This window comes from Accipiter gentilis, chromosome 14 (assembly GCF_929443795.1).
Source record: "Accipiter gentilis chromosome 14, bAccGen1.1, whole genome shotgun sequence".
Lineage (NCBI taxonomy): Eukaryota > Metazoa > Chordata > Aves > Accipitriformes > Accipitridae > Astur > Astur gentilis.
The window spans coordinates 32964342-32990455 of NC_064893.1; the positions used below are offsets into that span (position 1 = coordinate 32964342).

A 26114-nucleotide genomic window follows, 5' to 3' on the forward strand; every position below is an offset into this window, starting at 1 on the left:
GCGGGCTGCGGGGTTTCCGCTTCCGGCGCGCCTCGCTCTGGTCCCTGCGGCTGGCGGCCGAGCCTTGTGCCTCCGCCATATTGTCTGTGTGAGGCCGGCGGGCGGGCGGCGAGCGGGCGGCCGCGGCAGGTACCGGCGGGCCGCGGCGGCTCCGGTACCCTTCCTGGGGCTTCGTGGCGGGTGGTGGGCGGAGGGGGCGACGGAGGGGGGGAGACGAGGCGCTACCGTGTCTCCTGCGCCGCCCTCCCCCTCCTTTTCTCCCCCCCCCCCCCCCCCCCCGCCCCGCTGCGGGTACGGTGTGGGCTGAGGGGCCGCGGCCGTCCCTCAGGAGAGCTGGGCTGCGGCGGAGGGGGGGGCGTCCCGGCGACGCTGAAGGGGAACGGGCGGCGGCGGGGAGGAACGGGCGGGCCCGGTGCGGTGGGTAAGGGCAGGGCTCGCCGCCTTTTGCCAGCGGAGGGGGCCTCCGTGCCCCCGGGGTGGGGGGGAGCAGGGCAGGGCGCTGCGGGGGAGGCCTCCTCGGCTGCCCTCAGGTTAGTCTGGGGCCGCCCGCTGCCCCCGGCCACGCAGGAAGGGCAGGGCCCCACGGAAGGGTAGCCTTCCCCTCCCCCCAGCCCTGCGAGTTCGCACGTTCAGACGGTGTAGGTGTTATTTACTTAAAAAGCTTTGTCTTGCCTTTTCTCCGCCCTGCCCAGAAAAAGCAGGGGGCTGTGAGGTGTGCGGAGGGGCAAGGAGAGGCCTGTTTCTTCTTGCTCCCACCCCCAGCCACGCAGGGACTCTGTTCTGGGCCTTTCTGGGTAGAGGGGAAGGTGGTTTTCACAGATTTCCCCACCAGTCGCTGTTCTCTTCTGAAGGCAGTGGTGGTCAGTCTTACCCCTGCTGTAATTTAGTTAATTGTGCCTTGGGGCAACGGGCTGTGTGGCTGTTGGTAAAATATGCTTTGTAAACGAAAGGGCAGATAAGATTATGAAAACCCTTGCATGTTGTTTGTCAGATTACTTTATTCTTTTTTTCTAAGGGCTTTGGGTACAACCAATAAAGTTTGGATTATGAACACTCAGTCATTGGTATATTTTCTGCTGACAGCAGCGTTTGATCTGTGCAGAGACTCATGAGGGTATGTGCCTCACTTCTGCAAGCTAAATTTATAGATTCTGAGCCTGTGTTGTTCAGTGGCAAGGTCCTTCGTGCCTGTGCCAAGCCCCTGTACCTATGAGAGAGGTCTGCAATGGTGTGGGGTTTGTGCTGTTCAAACCTGCCACCGGGTTGGGGTCTTGGAGAGCTGCTTTCGCACTGACTGTTGATGCCAGGCTGTGAAACTGGGTGCTGCACGCGTCTCTTTGGAGGTGGCTGTGCTGTGTGCTCCACGTGCACTCACCTGGCTCACGCAAGCTCTGTCCTCAGTGTGCTTCATAAACTGCTCAGGAAGAGGTGCTCATTCTGCGTCTGAGGGTCAGCACCCTTCTGAGGTGACTGGGGGCAACATCATCTCTTTTTAGAGAGAAGCACATGGAGACAGTGTTTATGCTTGGAGGCAGGTAGCAATTCAGTTTGCTCTTTGAACACTCTCTCTTTTCAAAAACATAATAGCTGCTCAAAACATTCAGGCTCAAACAGAGTTGGTGTTCATGCCGTATTGCCAGTCGACCTGGGTGTTGGATGTGACTCTGCCAGCGCGGATTCTGGGTGTAGCATAGGTAGGTGCAGAGAAATTGCTTGTCCTGTGTGTTGTTCATGTTGGCGTGATGTAGAAAAGGGCGAAGCTTGTGCTAGGAGAGGGGAGGCTGAGCTCGGGAAGACTTTAGGCAGGATTTGGGGAAAGTGTGAAGCTTCATCAGCTCCATAATTAGTCCTAAAACTAGGACTAGACCAATTCATGTTCTGGTTCTTGCAGCACAATGCCGTGCCTGGGTAAAACATACCAACAGTGGTACGTCTGTCCTCTGTGGAGACACATGCTGGGTCCGTAACTGGAAAAAGAAAATTGGAATAGGATGTGGCTCCCACCAGCAGAAGAATGTCCGATCCCATGTACAGGGCAGTCTGCTTTCTGCCTTGAGGAGAAGATCTGCCCATGTCTTGGGGCTGGAAGTTCAGCTCTTTGGATGCCTTCTGGCAGAGAAGGGTTTATTGTAAAGGTCCAGACCTTTGCCTGAGTATGAATTATGTAGATTTTCAGTGGTAGGCAGTGATCATTCCCTTTCATCTTGGCAATGGAGAGAACTTTCCATTTTTTTCACCTTTCTCAGTTACCTGGTAATATAATTTCTATTATTTATGCATTGTTAGTGAAACCTCACTGTCTCCTAGTTCCCAGCATGGGCAGCAGCAGAGAGTTCAGTGTACACGTCCTGCCGCCCAGACCAGTGAGCTTGCCGAGTCAGGTGCTGCACATGAGGAGTTGAAACAGGGTTCAGGAAGGTAACATCAACTCTGGAGCAAGGAAGATAACACCATCTTGGCCTTGACTGTAGCAAAGGAGGGGAAGCTAATGTAGCTGAATAGCTGGGTAACGAGCTGTGGTGGGGATAAGCCACAGTGTGTGGAAAAATGTGGTGAGAGCGCCAGATGCTGGAGGAGGAAGCAGAGACGTCCAAGTGGGAGATTCAGAACAGGTTCTTTGGGTGTGGCGGGGCACATGGGTTCATGGATTGAGGAGAAATGGGTTCTGTTGGGAATATGGCTCTTTGGAAGAGGGGTAGTAAAATTGGCAGTAGGTTCTAGCAAATATGAAGAAATTGGGTCAAGGAATGTTTCATGGTATTGAGCAGAGTTAGTTTTGTGCAAGGGCAGTTAATGGTACTCGTTTACTTGAAAAAAGCTGGTGAAACATGAGAATGAAGATGCAAACCTGTGAGTGGGGATTACTGGGGAAAGACTTGGTAAAATACTGTTCGCTCAAGTTGAGATACAGAAAGACTTTAGTGTTTCAGATTTGGGGAATTTTCAAGTAGTGCAGGTTAGGTATGTAGACATGAAATGGGTTCGAGGTAGGAATCTAAGGAATATAGGATGCTGAAAGGTGGTTATAGATTTGTGGATTTGTAGAGAAAGAAACTGTGTGTCTACTGTGATAAAAGGGACGGGGTCGTAACTTTTCCCAATTTTATTAAATGGCAGGTGTCCTTATACCTTCCACTTGAATTCTTTTTTTGCATTTTCTCCTTACAGAACTAATTTTCTCTTTTTGTCTTTCCTCATGTCCTCTGAGGAATAAGGGAAAGGAAGACAGGAGAAGCAAATGGGTGACATTGTGGTGGTGTGATTAATTTCATGTCACACTTCTGAAGAGGCAGGGATTTATTTCTGGGTTACCAGACCCATCACCTCCGCTGTTCCTCCATTATGGAATTGCTTACATTAAGGTATCTGTTTTATAAACTATCTGGCCGAGATTGACGCTGTTTTAGGTTTTATTGTCCCGTAAGGGTCTTGAGAGGATAAACCCCATGGATTTTAAGATCAGGAAGGACTGCCATGACTCGGTCTGGCTACAAACATTATCTGGTTTTGATTGCAAGACAACTCTTGGATAATTTTTCTGAGATTGGATATGTCCTTCCAGGGGCTTCCAAGAGCTGACTTTCCTGGAATTTACAGATCCTAATTGGAGAAAAGGAGTTTTCCTTTGGACCTAGAAAAACTGCTTTGAAGAGGAGACTGCAGCTTTCTGAACTGGCGATAGTGCTGTTGCTGAAAGCAGAGTGTTTTTACAAGCTGGTTTTTGGACCCCGTTTCCTATCTGTCAGTAGGAAAGGTTGATATGAAATGGAATTGTTGATGTGGTCATATGATCAATGGTTCACAGATATCTTCTGTTGCTCAGGTGTCAGCAGTAGAGGAACAGCAAAGTGAGCCTGCCGTGAGTCTTACCTGCTCCTTTGTTCAGACTGTTCTGGACAGTTTTATTCAAACAAATGATTTTATTATCCATTTCATGCTGCTGCTTTGGGAAGCTGAAGAGCAGAAGGGAGACCCTGGAGTTCTTCGCAGGCTCAAGACAATACCACCACAGACTCATATTTGGAAAGTTACAATTTCGATAGTTTTAATTTTCCAGAGAGTTTATTTCTGAGAGTTGGGCTACGTCCTTCTTATGACTGATTTCTAATTTTTAAGGAATATTATAATTTGCAGGGAGGCACTTTCTGAAGCAGGCTGTCCAGCTGCTTAATCTAATGGCTGGATTATATTATGGCAATTGACTTGAAGTGAATGGTGAATAAAATGTGTACTAGATGGAAGTGGAAAATAACTTTGGGCCAAGGTGGAATTTGGCTGCGGGTTGCCAATTGGATAGTCGTGTCTTTGAGTATTAACAGCAGTCCTAGAAAATTGAAGCTATTCAGTCCGTTTTTGCAGAGAAGTAGGCCTCTGCCCTTGCGCCTTCTGGAACAACCAAAGCGTAAAGGAGTTTGCTGGGTTTTTTTAATTAAGCTAAGTGTAGGGAGAGTCCAGCGTGTTCTGTGGTGTTAACACAGAATTACGTGCCAGAACTTGCTTTCGCTGGGTGGGAGAGGTCTCGCCATGTTGTGAAGAAGCGCCCCCGAAGTCATCCTGTGTGTCCAGGGAGGTGAAATGGTGCCTCTCCCGTGTTCTTGCCAAAACCCTCGGAGAAGACAGTTTCTCAGTGCATCTTTGCACACGTGCGCATGAGTTGTCAGTAGATCTTTATTTTTAGTGTTCTGAAAATGGATAAGTGTGGACACACACACCAATTTAATTTCCAGTGTAGAAAAGCAAGAGCTCCTGCAATGTTCCTTCTCTTACAAGTTTTGTCACAGATTTCTCTGTTACCAGTGTGCTGTTAAATTCCAGCCTTGCCTTCTGCAGATTAGGCAGCATTTTAATTGTACTCCAGAAAGAAGAGTAGGGCTTTTTCCTCGCTGTGGAAGTTTTGCAGCATCCAGATTCATTTCAACTGAGTTTACAAATTAAGAGTTACAAGTTTTGGTATATTAGAATGTATGGCATCCAGGCATATGTCCAACATATGCATCTAACCAGGCATATAAATATATACTTGTCCTAAGCCATGACTTAACTCTGCACAGTGGCTTTGCTGGGTGATTGCAAGGTGTGAAGAAAGATGCCATGGAGATGGACAAACTTGTCCTTGTATATGGCCGACAGTGGTGTGGGTTTGTTTGGCATGGCGACAGTGCATTCGGCTTTTGTGTCCCTGCTGGGTTACACTGAGTGATGAAGGCCATGGTCACCAGGCTTCAGTTAGTCTCCAAAACACTGGTGTGAAATATTAAAATCTTAGTACATTTACGTCACCTGCAGTCTCTGGGAGAGCTGCCTGGCTGGCTGTAGCTGTATAAACCCAGCACTTGGTGTGTTGTGTTAGGATACCCAGTGCATAATAGATATGGGTTTCTGGAGTTTAATAGCTGTTTTCTTCCAATTGATTTTCAGAACGGTTGTAGCTAGGTTTGTCTTGTGTTAATAATGATGAATTTTTTAGAGAATTATGTTAGAACTTCTACTTTCTGGCAGTGGTTTGCACCGGGTGTCTCTTGCTGAGCCTTCTGGATGCCAGCTGAACAGTGAAGAAGGTTTGCGGTGCGTTGCCTGCTCGATGAGAACAGCTGATCATGGGGATTTCCTGAAGAAATAGTTACATGCCATGTATGCTGGTTTATTCTTTGGCTCTGGTAACTGTTCCTGCCTCTAGGAATTGCATGATCAGATCAATTAAAAACACATAACTTTTACAGATGGTGGGTACAGTTCAGTTGTCTGAGTTCTAGCTAAATCACTCTCTGTATGTGAACCGTAGGAGTCAAATCACCTGAACGATTGGCCTGTCAGTACTCTGTGCGTACTAATTAATGAGGAAAACAACTGTGTCACTTAGCAATAATTAGGAAGGTAGAACTTTCCAGAGGACGCTGACAGTTGACCTGATGTCAGCTGTGACGAGTCTGCAGTAGTGCTGAAACATTGCCCTTTGTGAGCCTTCAGTAGGAGTTACCTGGTGTTGCCAGGATCTCAGAAATGGTGGTTTTGGAAATCAGTTTCTTGAAAAATACTGTCCAAAGCTCCAGCGATAGGAGCTTTAGTTTTGTTAATGCTCTTAGAAGAAAAAGAATTGTTTCCCGTTGAAGTTCTTACAAGTACTCTGGCTTTGGCTTTCGGTCAGACCTAAAGAGATGATGTGCCTCCAAAAAACTCCACCGCCTTTCCTGTGCTCCCTGCTTGGCCTGAACTGTCGGGGCGGGGAGGAGATGCCAAGATGCCAGCAGAAGAATACTGTCATCGGTTTGTTTTGGTATGTGTGTACTGACAGGTTAGTTTGGCGATTCCTGCTTACATTTGTAGCCATTTTTATTTGATTGTGTCAGGAGTCTTCAGCGCTGGCAGCAAGGATATCTGTCCACTGTGATTTGTGGGAGGCTGGGAACCGTGGCAGGAGAAGCCACAGGTGTGGGAACAGTGGCAGAGCCTCCAATGGGCTGCTGGGGCTTGGGTGCCTCGCTGGTGTCGCTGTCCACTGCAGCCACACAGTCTCATCCGAGATCAGTCTCAGTGTTTGTGTGTTAGGAAGAGTTTTCCCTTTGCTCTGTGTGCTGTGGATTAGCTTAGTTTGGAAAAGATGAGGAAGAGTCCCTGACTTTGAGGGAGAAGCGGGAAGAGAAGAGCTTTCAAAGTCGACTGTTCTGTATAAATTCCCTTAGGAGATGGAGTGAGGAACGTTCCCGTCACTGGCAGCTTCCTGCTGCTGGAGAAAATCCCAGCTGTTCTGCCCCAGGTACATGTGCTGTTGCCAACACTGAAGTTTTGCAGAAGACAGTTGCCCAACTAGGCTGAGATGGTGGAGACCCGTAGAGGGTCTGTGTAAGCTCCACTAAATTTAGCTGTTACATGTCTGAACAAAAGTGAAGACTTAACTGTAACAGAACTTCTGCTAGGAGAGCATGTGGGTACCAGTGATACTGCCAGGGCAACCTGGAGATTGTCAGGCATGATGTATGCTGCTTTCTACATTTGTGAAGCGGGAGAGTTAAGTTTTCCCCAAGGCTGTGGAGATTATCATAAAATAGGGAGTTACAGTAAAACCGTTTCGTGGTCAGTCCTGTGACTTCCATATAGGCTGTGATGCTCATTACAAGAGATGACTTCTTCGTTGGCAGGAACTGCAAGGAATTCAGGGGAGGAATTGGTGAAGCTGATGAAGGAAGAACCAGTCTCAATTTTAGGATGTTGCTAGTACAAAATTATTCCAAGATGTTTCTTCCAGTTTAACTAAACCTGTCAACTGTCCTCCCTAGTGACTGGTCATGTCTTGTTTTGAATTAATCACAACTGTTCCTGTTTCTTTTTTAAGAGAATGTTGAGGTCTTCATATCATGATTTGTTATTTCTCCACAGCCGGACACAATCAGCTATTTAAAAGAAGTCTGGAAAATAATTTTGGTGGAAAAATGTAGTTAGAGCAGACTGTGCTGTTCAAAAAAAATGCCAAGAGAAAAGTTTGATTTCAAACCTCAGCTTATTTTTAACTCAGATTTTAAAATCTGCTTTTCTATTGATGTCCCTTTAGTAGGTAAATGGTCTTCAGGAAAGGATGTAATATGTCAGTTTTGTTAATCCAGGCTTGTTTCTATTTCAGCTATAAAATCATAGAAAAATATAGGTTGCAAGGGACTTCTGGAGGTCATCTGTTCCATACTCATATTGCTGCAGTTCCAGCGTCATGAAAATACACAAATAAGATTTATTTGGTGAGATAGAACATATTTTTTATAGAGTTGATTACTATTATTTCTTCTTTTAAAGGTAAGCTGGGTTTTGATTGATGTTGGCTGCTAGTAGGCTGTACTGTAGTATTTAAGCATGTCTTGATCTTTTAATTTCAGTGGTGTCTATCCAGTACTAGATATTCTCCAAACACTGAGGAAGTGAGTAGTCCTTCCCTGGGAGGCTTACAGGCAAGGGATAAATGGCCTGTGTGAAGGAAATAATAATCAATTTTTATCTGAAAATTGTAATGCTTCCTCTCACTAATAAAACATGTTATATACTCATGATTTCAGAGGTTGAGCTTGAGCCGTTTACTGTGAAAGGTAACATCTCACTTGCAGTTGTGGATAAAAGAAAGGAATGACCTTTTGATTCCAGACTACTTACTGTAATTCTGGTCTTCTCAGCTGACAGAGGGCTTTTCTTTTTTCAAAATGAACTGGCTGCTGTCTGTCTTAGCCTGTTTGCAGTCTTAGTCTGTCACAATCGCTGCTGGTAATGAGCTTACATGGGGAAAGTAGAAGTGAGAGGAAAGTCTCTAGACCCATTTGACCAATTTGTGCATCTCGCTTTCTCCTTGAGAGGAAGATGAGGTTGTCTGGGGCAGTCTATCTGGAATTGATAAAGCAACAGAAATATTTTCTTGGTTCTTTGAGTTTGGCTTGGTGCAATTTGGGCCCTATCTTACTCCTTGGGGCCTATCTACCTCTAGGTAGCAGAGGGACTGCTCTCTGCTACCTGAATCTGAGTTCAGGTGGGTCATCGGTAATGATCATGTTTATGTGGTGTTGAACGTAGTTCACTGGGTTCATTCTGTCTGGATGAACTTGGAACTACTGGCAATATACTGCTCATACTGAGGGCAAGTTGTGCTGGTAGCAGCAATCCACAGGGAGGCCAGTGTCAAGCGGTGCTCCTGTTCTTGGGTGCATTATTTATACTCCAGACCTTATCCACAAAGGTCATCACTTGGATAGCACTTGCAGGTTCCTTGGGACACCAGTCTTCTGGGAAGCTCTTGGCTTCCAGCTCACTGGGAGTCTGTATGAGTGCTGTGTCATACTGGTGCAACTTCTTAGGTTTAAGGTTCTGAGTGAGTAACCATGTGCTTGAGAGAAGCTTTGTGCCAAAAACATTTCAATTTAAAAGGAGGGGAAAAAAATTCCAGTATCTCAGTGATTCTTGACTTGTAAAATTCACCTTTTTTTTTTTTAGAGGCTAAGTAGGTGTTTAAAAAAACTAATTTGCATAGATTTAGCTATGTTTTGTTGCTACTTGCTGTAAGTGGATACATCTGGAAGGACAGAGTGTGTAGAAAATTCCTATACTAATTGGGTGTAGGTGCTGTAAGTATGGGTTCTTCGCAAGAAATCAAGTCCTCCCTGGGGATGGGGGTTGCCATTGAGATTAGAGCGCATTGTAAGGATGATAAAATCCCTTTTTAAAAAGGAAGGGGGTAGTAACAGTGGTTTAAATTAAAATTTTAAAAATCAAGTTCAAAGTAAACATTGAGAGGCTTTTTACCGTTTTATGGAACTTTAGGCATAAAAAGTCTGGCTTGGCAAGCTAAGCTGCACAGACAATAGGCTACTGTTAGAATAATTCAAACTTTTAAGAACTGATCTCTTTTAATTAATAGACCTTCCAATTAAAAAATTCCTATATAGTGGTAGCACAATTGTTTTTGTCTCTTGACTGGGGCTCTCAGGCACTCCTGTGGAGTAATTATCAGTAGTACATGCAGTGCTGTACTTGGCTGTGTTCTTGGGATTTTTTTGTATGCAGGATGAACAGGGTCCTATGGGGTGCTCTTGATAAGGATGCTGTGTAAGAGATTAGCTAGTTATCAGTGTTAATACTTAAACTGCGTTTTTAAGGGTAAGCTTATGTGGGAAAACAAAGTACTGAAACTTTTGCGTGGTGCTTGTTTGCTATAGCTACCACGTGAGCGCTGTTCGGTAATATCTTCCCAAGGGGTGTCACCACAAGTGCTAAAACAGAAGACCTGTTTTTCTGTCCCTGCACAGGCAAGCCTTAGCATTGAACAGTGTGTATCAGACAATAACTGGAAGCTTTGTCTTCCTCCCTCTGTGACCTCTGGTATATTGCCTAAAAGCTCATGGTTATATTTCCTAGTTAAGCCCTTATCTACCAGAGAAATTAAAATTTTCAGAGGTGCATGGTGTCTTTTGGACATGCTCAAGACTACACTGGACATGGCAATCTGATCTGATTAGATCTACTTTGATTAGATTATTTTCAGCAGTCTCTCCCAATATAAATTATTATGTCATTAATGGAGGAATTAATAAATGACATGTTCTGTTTGGATTCTGCAGAAATAGAACTCATCCTTTATAACAAGCTCAGGATACTCATCTCATCTAGGTGTAATTGCTACTCATACTGTAGACTTCCTGCCTTGAAACTGCAAGCTAAACTGACTTTTGCATGACCACACCTGTTCCCGTTACTTGTCCGTATTTGTGTCAGTCCCTTCTGTCAAAGAGCTTGGATCCACTGCAAAATTATCCCTCTCTAGGGGCAGTGAAAGCAAAATATATACAAATTCCTTAGCAGTTTTGAGCAGAGGGAGTGAGAAGCTTTCAGGCAGGGTGAGTTTGTATGTAACTTTGCTTTAAAACCAAATTATCTGTGCAGACTCTCTCCTCTTCCTGTATAAAGAACAGTAGACAATAATACCTGCCTTCATAAATAGGCATTGTGCGCCATTCTTAGAAGCTACAGTCAATGATTTCCTGAAAAAGCCTTTCTCTGAGCAGTCTGTTACAACATACAGCTTGTGCTAGGCTGGAGCTACGTGACAAAAAATATCCGTTGTGAAATTTGATATATCTTTAGATAATGTGATTGGTTTTTCTTTTTTATTATTTTTTTCCATGCTGAAACTGATGCTGCTAAGCTGGGTGAGGTGGAGCAGTTATGTGTTCTTTATTGATACCAAGTTGTGCTTAAAAATTAAAATTGCTAAGTCATCTTAGACATACATAGGTTCAGTTAATTCCTACACAAGGAATATTGGGCAGAGGAAGTTAGCCAGTGCATCTCCTGCCAGAAGCACATGGAATGAGGAGAAACAAAACCACAGTGATTAAACTTTGAAGTCTAATAAATGTCACTGTACTAAAAGTGTTCTAGTAAACTTGCATGCTCTGTTAATGCCTGAGTACGTTTTTGGAATATACATCTAATTTCTAAGTCTGTGAGTCACGCTACATAAATGGTTTGAGGTCTTAGATGATTGCTGCCTAATCTTCTGAAAGTATGTTTTGTTAGAGTACTAACATTTTGTCCAGGAATAGACTATTTTTATTTATGTTTTTTTAGTAGTGCTTCATATTCTTCCGTTAGCTGAACACCTGGCTGAAGTGCCACGTCCTTCCTTTATTGGGCTGAAGCCTCAGTCACACCTCTGTTGTGGACTTTGGAGCAGTGCCGTGTCCCTTTTTAGCCTTGGGGCTGGATTGCTGTAACCCTGTCTACCTGGAGCTGCCTTCAACACCGTTGGTGTGTCAATAGGTCAAAAAATAACCCACGCTGCCAAGGTCTGTACCACCTGAGGAGGCTTAGTCCACACCAGAAAGAGACCTCGCGTACATTTCTGCCTCCGAATGCAGAACCAGCTGCTGGTCAAGCTGTGACACGGTGAAGGACATCAGACCTGTGTCCCCCAGATCCTCCACCATCTTCGTAGCCAGTGGTTCTTGCTGCAGTCCTTGCAACAGCCTCAAGTACTGCAGACCTCCAATTAATGACAGGATACTGCTAATAAAGCAGGGGTTTGCTTCTAGAATTTTCTTCTGGTGTGACATATCCTGATAGCCTAAGCTAACTGCTCTGAGCAGATTTCTAGGTCTTTCTGATTAATGGGGCTATTACTTCCTCCTGCAGTCTGGCAGTTGCCCATTTTCTGTGAAGGGATAAGATTGCCATAGCAAATAAATACATTATATTCGTTCAGATTATAGCATTGCCCACTGATTGAGTGCCTTTCTATAAACAGGGCTGTATAGTCTCTGCCATATGCTACACACCAAACAATACTCTTTCATGCTCCAATACAGCTTCCTTCCTTTTAAGATACTTTGAAAGCTGACAAAGAGATTCTTGTATTCAAATGTTTAGAAGTGTGTCAGCTTTCACTCATGGTGAAAGATTTGAGAGGTGCCAAGGCACTATTTTTATTTTAGGCAGGACAATACTTTGGTTTGAAATTGTAGTAAGTTACTGTTGTCTTAAATATTCAGAAGTCAGAGTATTTGTTTCTAACATAAAGTAACTTTCTCTTGAGTTATTTGACTAGTCTGAATACTTATAAAACTTAACAGAAGTTTTTCAAAAATCACATTATAAGGAGGAAGAGGTGGAGGTGCTTACCAAATCCTTTGGACGAGCAGAATGCAAAGAAACATCTTTAGATCATTGCAGCAGAGTCTTTCTTTTGTGTTTGGATAAAGCGTCATAATCCAACACAGATGCCCTGTCTTTTGGATAGTCAGATTTAATGTCTTGACTATAGAAAGTTGTGACCAAAACTGGTGCCTCATCCCAGGAGAACTCTTCTGGCTGCCTTGGTTTGTTATGAAGTCTTCTGAGCATCCTAACGCCATTTAATCCCTGAATGGTTCCTGGTGACTGACCTCTATGAGGTCTTCCCAATGTCCTTTCTTGTCTCACTGCTAGTTGGGGATGTAGTTTTCCTCATGATAGTCTAATTAGTATGGATGTAGCTTATCATTATAAATGTCCTACATGTTCTGGAGAATGCTATTGTCTGTGCTAGGACTTAATTGCATTGTACAGTGTGGTGCTGCTTTTTTTTTTTTCCTTAAGTAAGCCCAGAGGCAAAACCCAGTGGTTGCCTGTTCTGTAAGTCTTGCTCACTTTCAAGTGGGCACTGGGTTATATGTAGAAGGTATCTGTTGTGGGATGGTAGGATGAGATGTCTGTGCAGGAGGGCTTGAACAGAGTAGCAAAAGCCTTCTTCAGAATATGTAGAAATGAGAAAAACATTGTACTATGAAAATCTCCAGAGTGATGTTCAGACTTCAGCGATCTTATCTTTGGATAATGTTTTGGTCCTGATGCTGCTTTCAGGTGAATACATTTAAATTTTTATTTTGTGGGGAAAGCAGCATGAGTGATTATTTTCAAATGTTGTTAAGCTGTTTTATACAAGCCTGTACAGTAATATAGAAGTGGGAGGGTGCTTAAAACTGAGAAGATCCACGTTCTGACACAGTATCTGGATTTCTCTGCTCTCCTTCAGAAACCTGCTCTTGAGCTGACCAGCCTTGCTTTGTACATAAATGCTTCGGTTAGTACCTGCATTTTCCAGACAGAAAGGGCAGAGTAGTGTTCAGTTCAGGGTTTTGGGGTTTTTTTCCTTTCCAAAGAATGAATCAACATAGCCAGGCAAGCCTTTGTGTGTGAGCACTTGAAAGGCTTCAATCACTTTAAGAATTGCAGATAAATCCTGAAGTTCTGATTTAAATGAACACTGGTGTTTCTAGACTTTGAAACTTCAGGAAGTGCATAATTTCGGTTGCACAGGTGACCTTGTTGATCTGTCAGCTCTGCAGCATCGTTTATTAGTGCATTGCAAGAGGTGATAGTTGTGCAACCTCAAGTGAATGAAGTGTTTTGTTTACATGGGATGGCTCAAGAATTCTTCCTGGATGGGGGAGAAATTGCAGGTGATGGCTGTTGCTTTCACTTTGGAGCCGAAAGGAAGGAGTCTGCAGATACAGAGTATGTTGCATATCTTCCTTTTTGGAAAGTTATCTTTGCAACTCTGAGTTGGAAACTACATGCTGAAAGTTGCAAGGGGCGGGGCAGGGGGTGTTAGTTTTGCTAGTGGGGCCAAGTGGTCCTGTCCCTTGTGAGGGAGAGCAGACAAATTGTTTTCAAGCTCTGACAGATGATCCCAGGCCTGTGGCTGGACTCCAGCCTCTCCTCAGCAGCTTTTAATGATTAACTTAAATATTTTTATAGTATCTTGAGATTTTAACCTCTGGTTTATTTTCTCTCTGCAGGTGGAAGAATCTGAGGCCTTTATCCTCTGTCCAGCTTTGCAGTTTGGGTAGCCTCTGATTTCAGACGTCTCATCATTTTCACCTGCCAACCTGTCTGATATGTCGGGACCCGTGCCGAGCAGGGCCAGAGTTTACACAGATGTGAACACACACAGACCCCGGGAGTACTGGGACTATGAGTCACATGTTGTTGAGTGGGGGTAAGTCTCTGGGCTGCTTATGGATGTCCCTGGACAAGGATCAATCCCTGTAGGGTCCTGCATAATGGTGCATGGGGGGATTTCGGGCACCTGTGCTGCATTAGGCTTTTTCGTGCTCCTTGGCAGATGTCTAGTGTGCATGGCAAGTGTTAGGATCACAACTTGTCTTCAGAAAAGTGTTTCTTGTCAAAATTTTAAATCCCCAGTGATGCAGGAACATTTTTAGCAGCTTCCTTAGGAGTTTGGTTTGAAGAATTTTTGCCAGGTAGTCAGGAAACATCCCCTTTCGGAGGGGAGAAAATCTTTTTCTGAAACAATCTAAACAGCCCTGGGTGAGAACTGAAAAGACGTGGAAAGACATCTGAGTTGCTTCTGACTTGCATGGGTGAAGAGACTCAGCAGACTTAAATAGGTCCATGCTATTTTGTGACTTGTTGCTCAGCTCTCTGCGAGTGACTGGAAAAGACATGTCTGCTTCTTTTTGAAGGAAGAAGGTGTCTAAATTGGGCTCATGACTAAACCGTCCAAGAATCAGACAGCAGTGATGCCAGCTTCATAGCTCTGCGTTCCTGCTTTTGTATAGCAGGGCCCAGACTAAGTTCTGCCCTCAGCTTTGTTGCAATTCCTGGTTTCTGAAATGTATACAGTCTTCTGAGCATAAGTGGTGTTTTGTGCCTAGTCTGTTTTTAAACAGGCTAGCACTTAAATTTTTGGTCTTACTGGCTTTGCTGATTTTTAACAACGTTACACAAGGAAAAACGTAGCTTCCAAATATAGAGAGACCAGTGGAAGGGATAGCTCAAGTTTGCTGATGCTGAAATGCATAGTTGGGCTTATATTACCTACTGCAGAAGAAATAAGTTCTGGATTGAATCTAACTTGGGTGAGTAGAAGCTCCCTGTTTCTTTCCTAATTCTTAATCATGATGTTCAGGAGATGTAAGACACTAGTTAATCCGCCTTGTCTGGAAGGTGAGGCAATGATTTAGTGTTACGGATTAGTTTGTAAATTGTGATGGAAATGACTGAGCTTTTTGTAACTCTTAACTTCTGTCTCCACAGAAATCAAGATGACTACCAACTAGTTCGAAAATTAGGCCGAGGCAAATACAGTGAAGTGTTTGAAGCCATCAACATTACAAATAATGAAAAAGTAGTTGTTAAAATTCTCAAGGTGAGCTGGGGACTGGGGAAAAGATAAAATCTGTATTGAGGTAATCAGGAGGCTAGGAAGTGCAGTGTTTGGTCTAAAATGTTTGATGGTCTAAAACATTCAATGGTCTAAAACTGAAATCCTTAAAGCCTAGCTTTGGAGTGTCATTCAGTGAAATGGGCCATCATTTTGAGCCTCCTAAGAGAAACCCTACACTTAATAATTAAGTCACATCTCTGCCTGTAAGGAATTAGCCTCTATCTTAAAGAAGTCCTGATGTGCAACACATTTTACTTGGAGCTATGCAACACTTTAACAGCTGACTAGAAAATTCTCAGCTTCTCTAACTGCCAGTGCCCTGGCATGCTGTCATGTGCATAGAGGCCTATGACCTAATGGGATCATTGTCTTTTAAGGCCACTGATTAGATATAGGGACTGCTAACCTTAAAATTTTCATTTCTGCTCTGCATGTTCCATTGCACATGTAATATCCTTCCAGATTGAGGAAGGGTCTCTGGATGCTGGTTATTCCACAGCCTTGATTGGTGAAATACCTTCATTTAGTGCCCCGTAGATAGCTCGTGGACTTCTCGTAGTTATACATTTACCACATGCCAGTTAAGAAGTTTTGGACTATCAGATCATGTTCAGACAGCTTTAAAAAATATATGCCATCTTCCTAACTGTCATTCACATGAAACTAATGTTTGTAGCTGTCAGGGTTGTGTGGTTAGAAAGGAGATGGCAGATATTTGAGCCCTTACTGTAATGATGCATAGTCAGGTAACGACAAGGTCTAGCTGTTTGAACTTAACTTGCAAAGGCTCTGATGTATTTTGCTGACTTGCAGTCACTGACTTTTGTCATCTGGATGTTGAGCTATCTGTTAGCCTCACTTTACTGGAGTGCTTTGTCTTACACTTTGGGTTTTTATTCTTCAGCCTGTTAAAAAGAAGAAAATCAAGCGTGAAATCAAGATCTTAGAGAACTTGCGAGGCGGTCCCAATATAATCACTCTTGCAGATATAGTAAAAGATCCTGTGGTGAGTATGGAAGGAACTTAAAGGGTATGCTGGGGTTATGGGTGAAGTTGCTGTGTTTGACTTCAGCTCTGATCTGGCTTTTTGTTTTCCCCTGCTCTTAAATCCTGCTTTTGAATTGCTTAATCAGATCAGCTCTTAATCTGATTAACTTCTTTTAGAGGGCCCTTCCCCCCCCCAGGTCCATTCAGCCCCTCACTCTGTAAGGATGAGATACCAGTGAACTGAGACAAGTTAATTCATTCTACAAACAGTGCTGGCAGGGGCTGCAGGCTTTGGCTCTGCTTTCTCTGTCTGAGGGGAATCATAAGTATGTCTGAGGCAGAGGGGCTTCTAGCAGTTTTAGGAGTAAAAATGGTTTAATTAATTATCCTAAATGAAAACATATTATCTCAACTTAACATGGCTGAACACTTTTCTCTCTGTTTTAGTCTCGGACACCCGCTTTGGTTTTTGAACATGTAAACAACACAGACTTTAAGGTACAGTGTGGGATGTGAACTTCTAATGTTTTCCGTTTGAAAGCCACTCATAATGTTTTTCTGGGGAAAGGCAAGTACATAGGGGACAGGCAGGTTATTTAATCGTTTCCTTCCAACATAGTAACTGTCTTTAAAGGTAAATACACTTGAGACAGAAGTTTGTGATTAGTCCTTTGGTACCATTTTGCCACAGAAGTTACAAGATGAGAATCCAGATTCCAAGTGGTATTCTAGTATTCTAGCCTTCAGAGCAAATTAATCTGTTATCTTGTGGACCATCAGTGCCTGCCTTTTTGAAACATTTTTGCTTTTATGTTCAGTGTAGAACTATTTATTGGAACCTCTTCAAATGCAGACAGCTGTTTCTGTGGCTTTCCATACTTCTGGGAAAAGGGATTTAAATGTTTCTTTGTCCCCTTCCCTACTGACCTGCCTCAGGAGAAGAATGGCTGTGCAATGCCATCTGGAATAGCTGCTTAATGTTGCAGAGCACCCTTGGTCTTTTTGAGACCCAGTCTGCAGGCATGATCCATTGTGCTGGTAGTGGGTGACTGCAACCTGAGGGAGTTAGTGACAGGAACCAGAATGTACTGTCTGAGCAGAGCTGGAAGTAAACTATGTGTGTGATTTGAAAGGGGAGAGGAACAGACTGATCGGAGTAACTTGGGAAAGTTTTACTGCTCCTTCAAATGGGTTTGGAGAACCACAGCGGCAGAGAACAGGGCTGAGTTGTTCTGGATTGGCAGGGATGTGATCTTTTTTCTTGGGTGTTGAACACTGATATGATGTGTTTGTGTCCCACAGCAATTATACCAGACATTAACAGATTATGATATTCGATTCTACATGTATGAGATTTTGAAGGTAAGTTGGTGTTTTGCTGTTTTATTGGTTTATTTCTAGGATTTGCACTCAGCTAATCCTATGGACATGGTTATCATGTCAGTAATGGGGAGGAAGAGAAGAGAAGGCCTATGGAAGAATTGCGCAGAAAAATATATATCAAGGCAGTATCAGTTGTTCAGCCTTGTTTCTGCAATGAAATCTAGTCCTTTTTTCTGAGACTAGCAGAGCCTTTGGGTACAATGAGGTAACTTAAGATCCTAAATCAAATGTACATGTAGCTTCTGAAAACAGAAAATTGTAAGCTGTTACTGCCTGGTTTTGTGCTCTAATGTAAATGTGAGTCAAATTTATTTGCCCATTCTTCTGAAAAAAGTGGGTTTTCCTCAGGAGTCTGGAGAAGGGGAGGCTTGCTTTATCAGTAGTGCCTAGTAACTATGCTCTTAGGGGCTCTGAAATTCCATCTTTATGAGGAAGCACATGAGGTGAAGTCAAACACTTCTGTTGCTGGGACCTCCCTTTGAGGGGGGCTCTAGAAGTTTTCTGTGGTCAGCGAGTCTAGTCCAGGATATAACACTAGACAGTAAGGTCTTGCCATCTAGTTAGATGTGGTATATGTGGAAATACTTCTGAATATGATTGAACTTGAAAGGTTCTTGTGACTCCAGCATCTGTTTCTTTGTGTGTTACCTACAGGCTCTAGATTACTGCCATAGCATGGGAATCATGCACAGAGATGTCAAACCTCACAACGTCATGATTGACCATGAGCACAGAAAGGTAATGTGGGGTGACTGGAGGGCAGGGAGAGGTCCTACTTCTCTCTTGGTGAACTAGGATCCCTTTTGGGTACTCCTGTGTAGCGGTACTAGCAGATAAGGGGGACTGCACTTCCATCATGTGGAGAAATGTGAAATGAAATTCTGTAAGCTGCTTTTCTTAATTTTTTATGGGTTACACATAACCATAAACAGGGTTAGTAAGGAGACATATTTTATTTAGACTGGTTGGTGATATGAGTTTGTGGAGAGTGTCTAAACAGATACTCTGATCAACGTCAAATTAATTGAAAATAAAACACTTGTAAATGAAGCTTCAAACTAAGCTCACCAGTAGTGTCATTCAGCCAGTGGAGAGCTGGAGCATCCCTTGAGCCTTTTTTCTTTTTCTCTCTTTTCTAGCTTAGACTAATAGACTGGGGTTTGGCTGAATTCTATCACCCCGGCCAAGAGTACAATGTCAGAGTGGCTTCCAGATACTTCAAAGGACCTGAACTCCTTGTAGATTATCAGGTAAGAATCACCAGGATTTATCACTGACTTCTGTATGGAAATTCTGTGTCATTTCAAGGTAGCAAACCAGAAATTCAGATATCTAGAGACCTGAAGCTAAAGACAGTCCATTCTAAAATGTATTGCAGAAAGCAGTGGCTATAAAGCCACTGAATTAAAGAAACTAATGAGTAGTCTCAGGACCTGAGGAAGAGCTGCAGAACTATCACCACGGATCTTGGAATAAAAATGTTGAATATTTTTAGCAAAGCTGCGTTTGCAGTAAGGTACAAGATTGAAACAAAGCCCTTGTGGAAAGAGCTAGTACTGCACAAACTTCTAAATTAAGTTATAAAAACATCCCCATATCTGATGGCAGTTTGCATTATGGAAATGCTGTGTGCTGGAAATAGCAGTGTTACTGGTGACTTTCAGATTGTGCTTGTTCTAAATGAAGGCACTTCCTCACTTGCCCATGTACCTTGTGGAGTCCACTCCTTTTGATGCTTGTTGTGATGCTTCCCTTCTCAACATGTGTTTCTCAGTGATTCATAACATTGAAGTCTGTGGTGAAAATAGAAAAAGGCACTGGTCTTTAATATCTTTATCATCAAGGATGGAAATAGGATACCTGCTGTTCTGCTAATTGCTGTATCCCAGTTTGAGTAACTGGAACACTGAGCTGAACAGTCATCAGTGATGAAGATGCATGAAGATATTTCAGTCTGTTCCCAGCGTAATGTGGCCGCGTTTGTATCACTGGAGGGAGGGGGGACCCTGTTAGTATTGGACTCTGTTCTGCTTAATTCATTAGAAATTGAATTGTCCTTCTGGTTTTGTACAGATGTATGATTACAGTCTGGATATGTGGAGCTTGGGTTGCATGTTGGCTAGTATGATATTCCGAAAGGAGCCATTTTTCCATGGCCATGACAACTATGATCAGGTGAGAGCTGGTCATGTACAATCTCTGTTCTCTTAGCACGGTGAAGGTTTCCTGCTTACGCTTCTATTGAGGTATCTGAAGAAGAATTTAAGCATTTCTCTAATGGCTTCTTTGCTCAATTTGAAGCCTCATTCCTTTTCTCAAGTGTGCAAGATTATCTAACCAACTAAATAGAAATAGATTTATAGTGCTTTGTGCTTACGAACTCCTCAGTAGGTATCTGGAAAAAGTTATAACAATAGTTATATTAATGCTAGTGTGTCCTGCTGCATAGATTGACTATTCCTGAGGTTATGTTGTGTGGAAAGCCCCTGCCACTCTCCACCTTCCCTCCCCTCTGTATAGAAACTCTGAATTTGGTACAGTTTTATATAGATTCTTAAATCTTTTGTGTGTTGCCTTTAGGCCAAAATTGTTATACTTAAACCTTTAACACGTGCTCTGCATCTGACTAACATACAAACATTCAAGAACAGTGACCTATTCTCAAACCTTCATTCTAGAACCCTCCGTGGTGGCTCTTCACCTTTCACGTGCAACTTGGAGTTTCTGCTTTTTTGACCAGTTACTCTTGCCTCCCACCCCCCGCCCCCCCCCGTAGGTTTTGAATATTTTCTTGAAACAAAGGGAGTTAGTGTTGCAAGGTCTCAAGTTTTAGTGATGTTAGGGTATGCAGCTCCCTCCTGGCTGCCTTGGGTTACTACGTTCTGACTGTGAGCAGAGGCCTGTTCACCATGCCTGTGATTGTATGTGGCCAGGGAAGTCAGAGCCACGAGATGACCCTGTGGCTGCTGGTTCAGACCACTGAGACCAGGTTCAAGCTCCCAAGGGAATGTGCTGCTGTATATCTTCACGCAGGCTCTGGCATTATCATACCCTCACAGTAGTGACTTATATTTCTGTTTGTTCCCAGCTGGTGAGGATAGCCAAGGTGCTGGGAACAGAAGATCTGTACGACTACATTGACAAATACAACATTGAACTGGATCCACGTTTCAATGACATCTTGGGCAGGTGAGCCAAGGTCCAGAGTAGCTCATAAACTCTTTATTACTGGGACAGCTACTGCTTTGTCAACAGACCTTGAAGTTAACAAAAACTTACACTTATGAGAGAAATCAGAGCCAAGATGCTTGAGAACTGTCACTTTGTGCCTTTGATCCCTTTTGCTAGTGTTTCCCATGGTCCTTTATCTGGAAATGGACTTGAGGAAAGGTTTTTAAATGTCATCTAGGCAATAAATGAACTGCTGGAGCATAAAGCATGAAGGGCAAATGCTCTCACCAATATTCTTGGGGAAAAAAAAAAGCAAAATGGTGTTTCTCAGAATTACAGTGCAGAAAATCAGGTGCTGAAGATGGCATTTACATATCTTTTGCCTCAGAGTTATTTTGTGTGACACATACTAATGTTGGGGGCATAAGAGAAGAGCAGAAGCTGGGATTTTAGGCCCATAGATCCATTCTGAATTTGAGTCCTCGTGCTGTCCGGGGCTGTGGTGGCTGTGCCACCGCGTGGAGACACGGTGTACTGCTTTGTGCTCTGGTGCAGCACAGCCCTGTTGCTGCCGCACCAAGCAGCGGCCCCTCTCGGAGATGGACATCTGTCGCAGTTCTTGCTCTTTAAAAAAGTGAATTTTGGCATTGATGTCCTCTGCCTAGCCTGATTTGGGTGGCTTTTTCTACAGACACTCCCGTAAGCGATGGGAGCGCTTTGTTCACAGTGAGAACCAACATCTGGTGAGTCCAGAAGCTCTGGATTTCTTAGACAAGCTGTTGCGTTATGATCACCAGTCACGACTCACAGCAAGAGAAGCCATGGAACACCCCTACTTCTGTAAGTATCATCTGCTGTCATCGTCTGCAGACCAAAGACTTCTTCCTCTGCCTCTAGGAAGTCTCCATTCCTGTAGGTTGTGCAGATAGGAGCTAAGAACAGCAACATAATAAGCCTGGTCTTTGCAAATAATTGCACTGGAGCTGAGGCTGCTTGTCTCTGTGGTGGATAAAGTAGGCCACTGCCACCTACACCAGCCGAGGAAACAGTGTTATATGCCCATGTCAGGCCAGTTAATCAGCAGCACTGTGTTAAAGAAGCTTTGGTGCTAAACCCATGCTGATTTCAGCAGGTGTCTGGGTACACAGTATCTTGCATTTTGATGAAACCAGATAACTCTGGTTTGTTGAGAAACAGGCCCTTTTAACTCCTTTTGTTGCTAAATGTGTACCTTAGTGAATGGTGTATTCAGGTCTTGATTTTGCAAGCAAAAATGTAATTTTCACTAGTAAATGTTTTTAAATGCTTGCTGTTTTTCACAAATCATGATATTTAGGTTCTTGAAACAGCTGTAACAATGCAAAATATGAGTATTTGCTCACTTATGTTCTTTTTTTTTTTCCCTTGCTGCTGAATGGACTTGTGTAGTTAACAAACAGTATAGATCTGTGTTGTGCCTGTGCCAAATGTTCTAGTGAAATGTTTTGCAAATACGAGAATTAGTAAAGCTTGAAAGCTTGGAGTGTGAAAGTTGGACAAACAGCTAAATTAACTTGTGTCCAAATAGTGATACAGGTGGTACTGAACTCAGTGTGAGGAAGGGCAAAATTTGGAATTCCCTTGTCTGATGCATTAGGCTTGGGAGGCAGGAAGGGGTTGTCTCTGTTCAGATGGTAGTGTAATTTACCTGCGGCTGAAAATAAAGAGTTGGTGAGTAAGTTGGGAACATATTACAGAAGACAACAAGCTCCAGTGACACTCATTACAACTCTCAGGCTGCTGTGGGATGCGTATAGAGACATGACATACGACTGTAATTAGTGATAATCTTTCTGCTTGCTACACCCATTTTCTGGGTTTGGCTTTATGCAATTATGCAGTTGCTTAGCATAGAAGGGAGATCAACTTCACCTTAATTTCCTTCAGCTTTTCCTGTCAAGCAGTCCTGCTGAACTCCAAAGCCTATCATTTAGGTGATTTTTCACTGATAATTTTACCTTGCTACCTTCTTGGGTGCTTCCCACTGGAGTTGGTGGGAACTTCTGTGTTCCAGTAGATGATGGTTGATATTACTTGACATATGCAGCTTGCCAGGACTGGCTGAGCATAGAGGTCACAGGCAGTCGGCGTGCTTTGGCTGGCTGGCTGGCAACATGCCACCTAAGGGTAGTGTGCTCTTCCTAGATCCCATTGTGAAAGACCAAGCTCGGATGGGCTCGTCCAACATCCCGGGTGGCAGCACTCCTGTCAGCAGTGCGAGTATGATGTCAGGTCAGTTCTACTATCGACTTTTCTTGTTGTGTGGCATTTTAAAGCATTTATATGCACTGTGTGGATGTGAGGATCCAGGAGGGTGAGTTCTGCAGATGGGGCATTAGGTCATCTCCTGGGACTGATGACAAGGGCAAGGAGGGCTATGAAGAAGTGGGTGGGAGAGCATGATAAATAAGGCCTCGCTGCAGCCTGACCTGCTTTTCTGGTCTGTTTTTAAAAAGTGCTTTGCAGTTGGATTTTTTGGCAGCAGTTTGGAGGACAGTGATCCTGCCACACATCTGCCCAGCAGTGACACTTGTATGTATACAAATCTGCGCTCTTTTCGGAGGCTGCAAAGAACAGTGACAGATCTTTAATCTCAGCTTATTTTGGCAGCTCTGAAAATGTAACAAAGCGGCAGCAAACTGACCTGCAAAGATACTAATTCATTTACGAAACTCAGCTGTCCTGGATAGCAATGCACTTGTTTCACTCTAATTCCTGCTTACTTGTCTCTCTTCCAGGGATTTCTTCAGTGCCAACACCTTCACCCCTTGGACCTCTAGCAGGCTCACCCGTCATTTCTGCCACCACCACTCTGGGGATGCCCGTTCCAGCTGCTGCAGGCGCTCAGCAGTAGTGATGGGCTCTGTCTCCTGCTGCCTGAGCTGAGTCAGGTGGGGAAGAGGTTTCCCCCTCCACCTCTCCTCAGGACGCAGCTCGTGCCTGGCAGGGGAAGGGAGGGGATGAACGCTTTGGAGGCACCGTGTCTGAACTGTTGCTTGTGGATTTATAGTAGTTCAGTCATTATATACAAAATTATTATAGGCTGATTTTTCTTTTTTTACTTGAACTTTTCGTAACTCAGGGGATTCCCTGAAAATACCTACAGATGGAATATTTCTCGGACAGTTTTTCCCCCCCCGCCCCCCCCCCCAAAAAGTACTCTTCATTTAAGAACAAAGATGAATCAACAGCATTTCCAAGCTCTTGCATCCTGCTGGAAATCTCTTCATGTTCCCACCATTACTCCTCCATGAGCCTACACCTTGGGGGATTGTGCTGTTCTCCAGAGACTACCAAACCAAGTCTTCGTGAGGCAGGGGAGGGGGATTCTTAAAGTACACTCACTTTAACCCCATGTCCTGCATATGACTCAGCCGGGGTACACTGAGGAGACAATTCCAGCATGGAGAGGTGGTATAAGCTTAAAAGGAGTAAGTGCAGATAATGTCTGAAACCCTAATTGGATTGAATCATGTCTCTTGAGGAGCCAACCAGAATGCCAACTCACCCCCTTGCATGTAATTTTAGTCTTAAAAGATGGAGTTACTGATCCAATTGGAGTCCTTGCCACCTCCTTGGAAAGGCGCTCCTGTAGAGTGAGCTGTACTCTAACAGCCCCTTTCTCGTGGAGGGTTCTTCCTGCCATTGCTTGGCTTGGATCTCTGGAATTAGTTTGTTATTGGGTATATTGTTTTTAAATTGTTTATATAGGTTTCAAGCTGGTGGCTACTTAAAGCTGGAAAAATCAGACTGCGCCAAGTCCGATATCACATCTTCACCCACCATCCCCTCCCTCACGTGCCATGTGGTGAGAATACCAGTTACCTCACAGTCTTGTAAATATGCACTGAGAGGAAGGAGCGAGCAGATGTTAACTTAAACTGAAATGGTAGATCAGTAATTGTGGACAAATATTATCATTGACAACGGAAAAGCACCCTTGTTACAGCCCTGCTACCCCTTGCTGTGTATATATACTTTGTCCTTCATATGTGAAAGATCCAGTGTTGGAATTCTTTGGTGTAAATAAACATTTGGTTTTATTTATCGAGGTTAGATTTAAGTTCCCTGTGTAGAGGCCTCCCTGGGGTGGTGGTACACTTAGACGCAGGAGTGCCTGACAGTCCCGAGCGTACTGGGGAGGCTGCGTCCCTCTTCACACGCACCTTGCATGGTGAGCTGTGCAGAAAAGCCTTACACAAATGTCCCAAGCCAGTGTATCTCCTGGGAGGAGGATCTTTTGCCATAAAACCAAAAAACCCTCCTCTTCTGTCTCAGCCCTGATGGAGTGGGGTTGAGATGCTGGGCCAATTCTTAGTTTTTATGTGTGTTGCCATTAGTTGGATTTCAATGACTTGTTGTCAGTCATGTAACGCTTGTGGGGCTCAGCAGGAGCGGCTGTAAGCACGAGGGCACCTGTCCCTCTCCGTGACTTCCATCGTAAAGTCATCGCAGCGGTTGCTTGTCCTGGGCATTGAGTACTCTTCCCATTCCTCAGCAAGTGCTGAAGCCTTGGCCTTTGGCTCCTGCGTGTCCTCTGAGCACCCATCGCTCATTTGCTCTTCTTTGCAGGGGTGATGGTCACTTACTTCCATGTTACTTCAGTTAATTTTGCAAGGCAGGATGGAGCCTGTGGGCTAGGTTAAACCGACTGAAGAGAAATGGGGCAGCAGAACATGAAACAGCCCCTTTCTGTGCAGGTCACTGGCAGGGGCGCTGAGGTTTTTCATGTGCAGGGTAGCTTTCTCCTCCATGACTTCATCCAGTGGAAATACCTTGTACTTAATCTTTTATATCCTGGAATGATGTGAAAGTTGGATGGTGTCGACTGTTGTTAACCTTGATGTGCTGTAACGTAAAAAGCACCCGGTGTGACAAAAATACAGCTTGTGGTTGATTTGCAGTAGGTGGTGAGCTCCGCAGGACGTTTAACGCGGTTCTTTTCTGTTACTTCAAGGGAGGGAGGTTTGCAAACCCGAGCGCTTGCTGCTCCCCCGAGAGCTTAAAGAGGTGGATGGGCCGATGGTCCCCGTGCCCCTCAGCCCTCGCACAAAGAAGCACGAAAGCCTGCCCGTGGAGGGATGCGGCGAGCCCTCGCACGAAGAGCTGGTCCTCGGTCCGGCCGCTGTCTCGCTGCTCTTGGCCATGAAATTCAGAGGAGTTTATTTAAGGGGGGGGCTAATGGAGGTCGCAGTGGCACTGGGATGTGTTATCTACCCTTGACTGCGCTGGGAGGAAGCTGTGCTGTAGAGGTCTAGCGTTTTTGTGGGTTTGTTGGGGTTGGTTTGTTGTTCGTTTTTTTTAATAAAACCCTTGAAACAAACGTCGCGGCCCGGTGAGC

General features: G+C 44.1%; 1 protein-coding gene across 4 annotated transcripts; it reads left to right on the forward strand.

The window, feature by feature from the left end:
- Nucleotides 1-24824, forward strand: CSNK2A1 (casein kinase 2 alpha 1). 4 transcript variants are annotated; one of them, XM_049817471.1, is made up of 14 exons: nucleotides 6258-12864; nucleotides 13434-13518; nucleotides 13803-14002; nucleotides 15064-15175; nucleotides 16098-16199; nucleotides 16628-16678; nucleotides 17483-17542; nucleotides 18218-18301; nucleotides 18703-18813; nucleotides 19637-19738; nucleotides 20652-20752; nucleotides 21426-21574; nucleotides 22919-23005; nucleotides 23512-24824. In XM_049817471.1, exons 3-14 carry the CDS (start codon nucleotides 13902-13904, stop codon nucleotides 23625-23627), a joined length of 1176 nt encoding a protein of 391 aa, XP_049673428.1. In that variant the 5' UTR covers nucleotides 6258-12864; nucleotides 13434-13518; nucleotides 13803-13901; the 3' UTR covers nucleotides 23628-24824. The 4 variants fall into 4 exon arrangements, with proteins under 4 accessions (XP_049673426.1, XP_049673430.1, XP_049673428.1 ...); XM_049817469.1 differs by lacking the exons at nucleotides 6258-12864; nucleotides 13434-13518 and adding an exon at nucleotides 1-129; XM_049817473.1 differs by lacking the exons at nucleotides 6258-12864; nucleotides 13434-13518 and adding an exon at nucleotides 12-154.
- Nucleotides 24825-26114: the final 1290 nt, after the last annotated feature.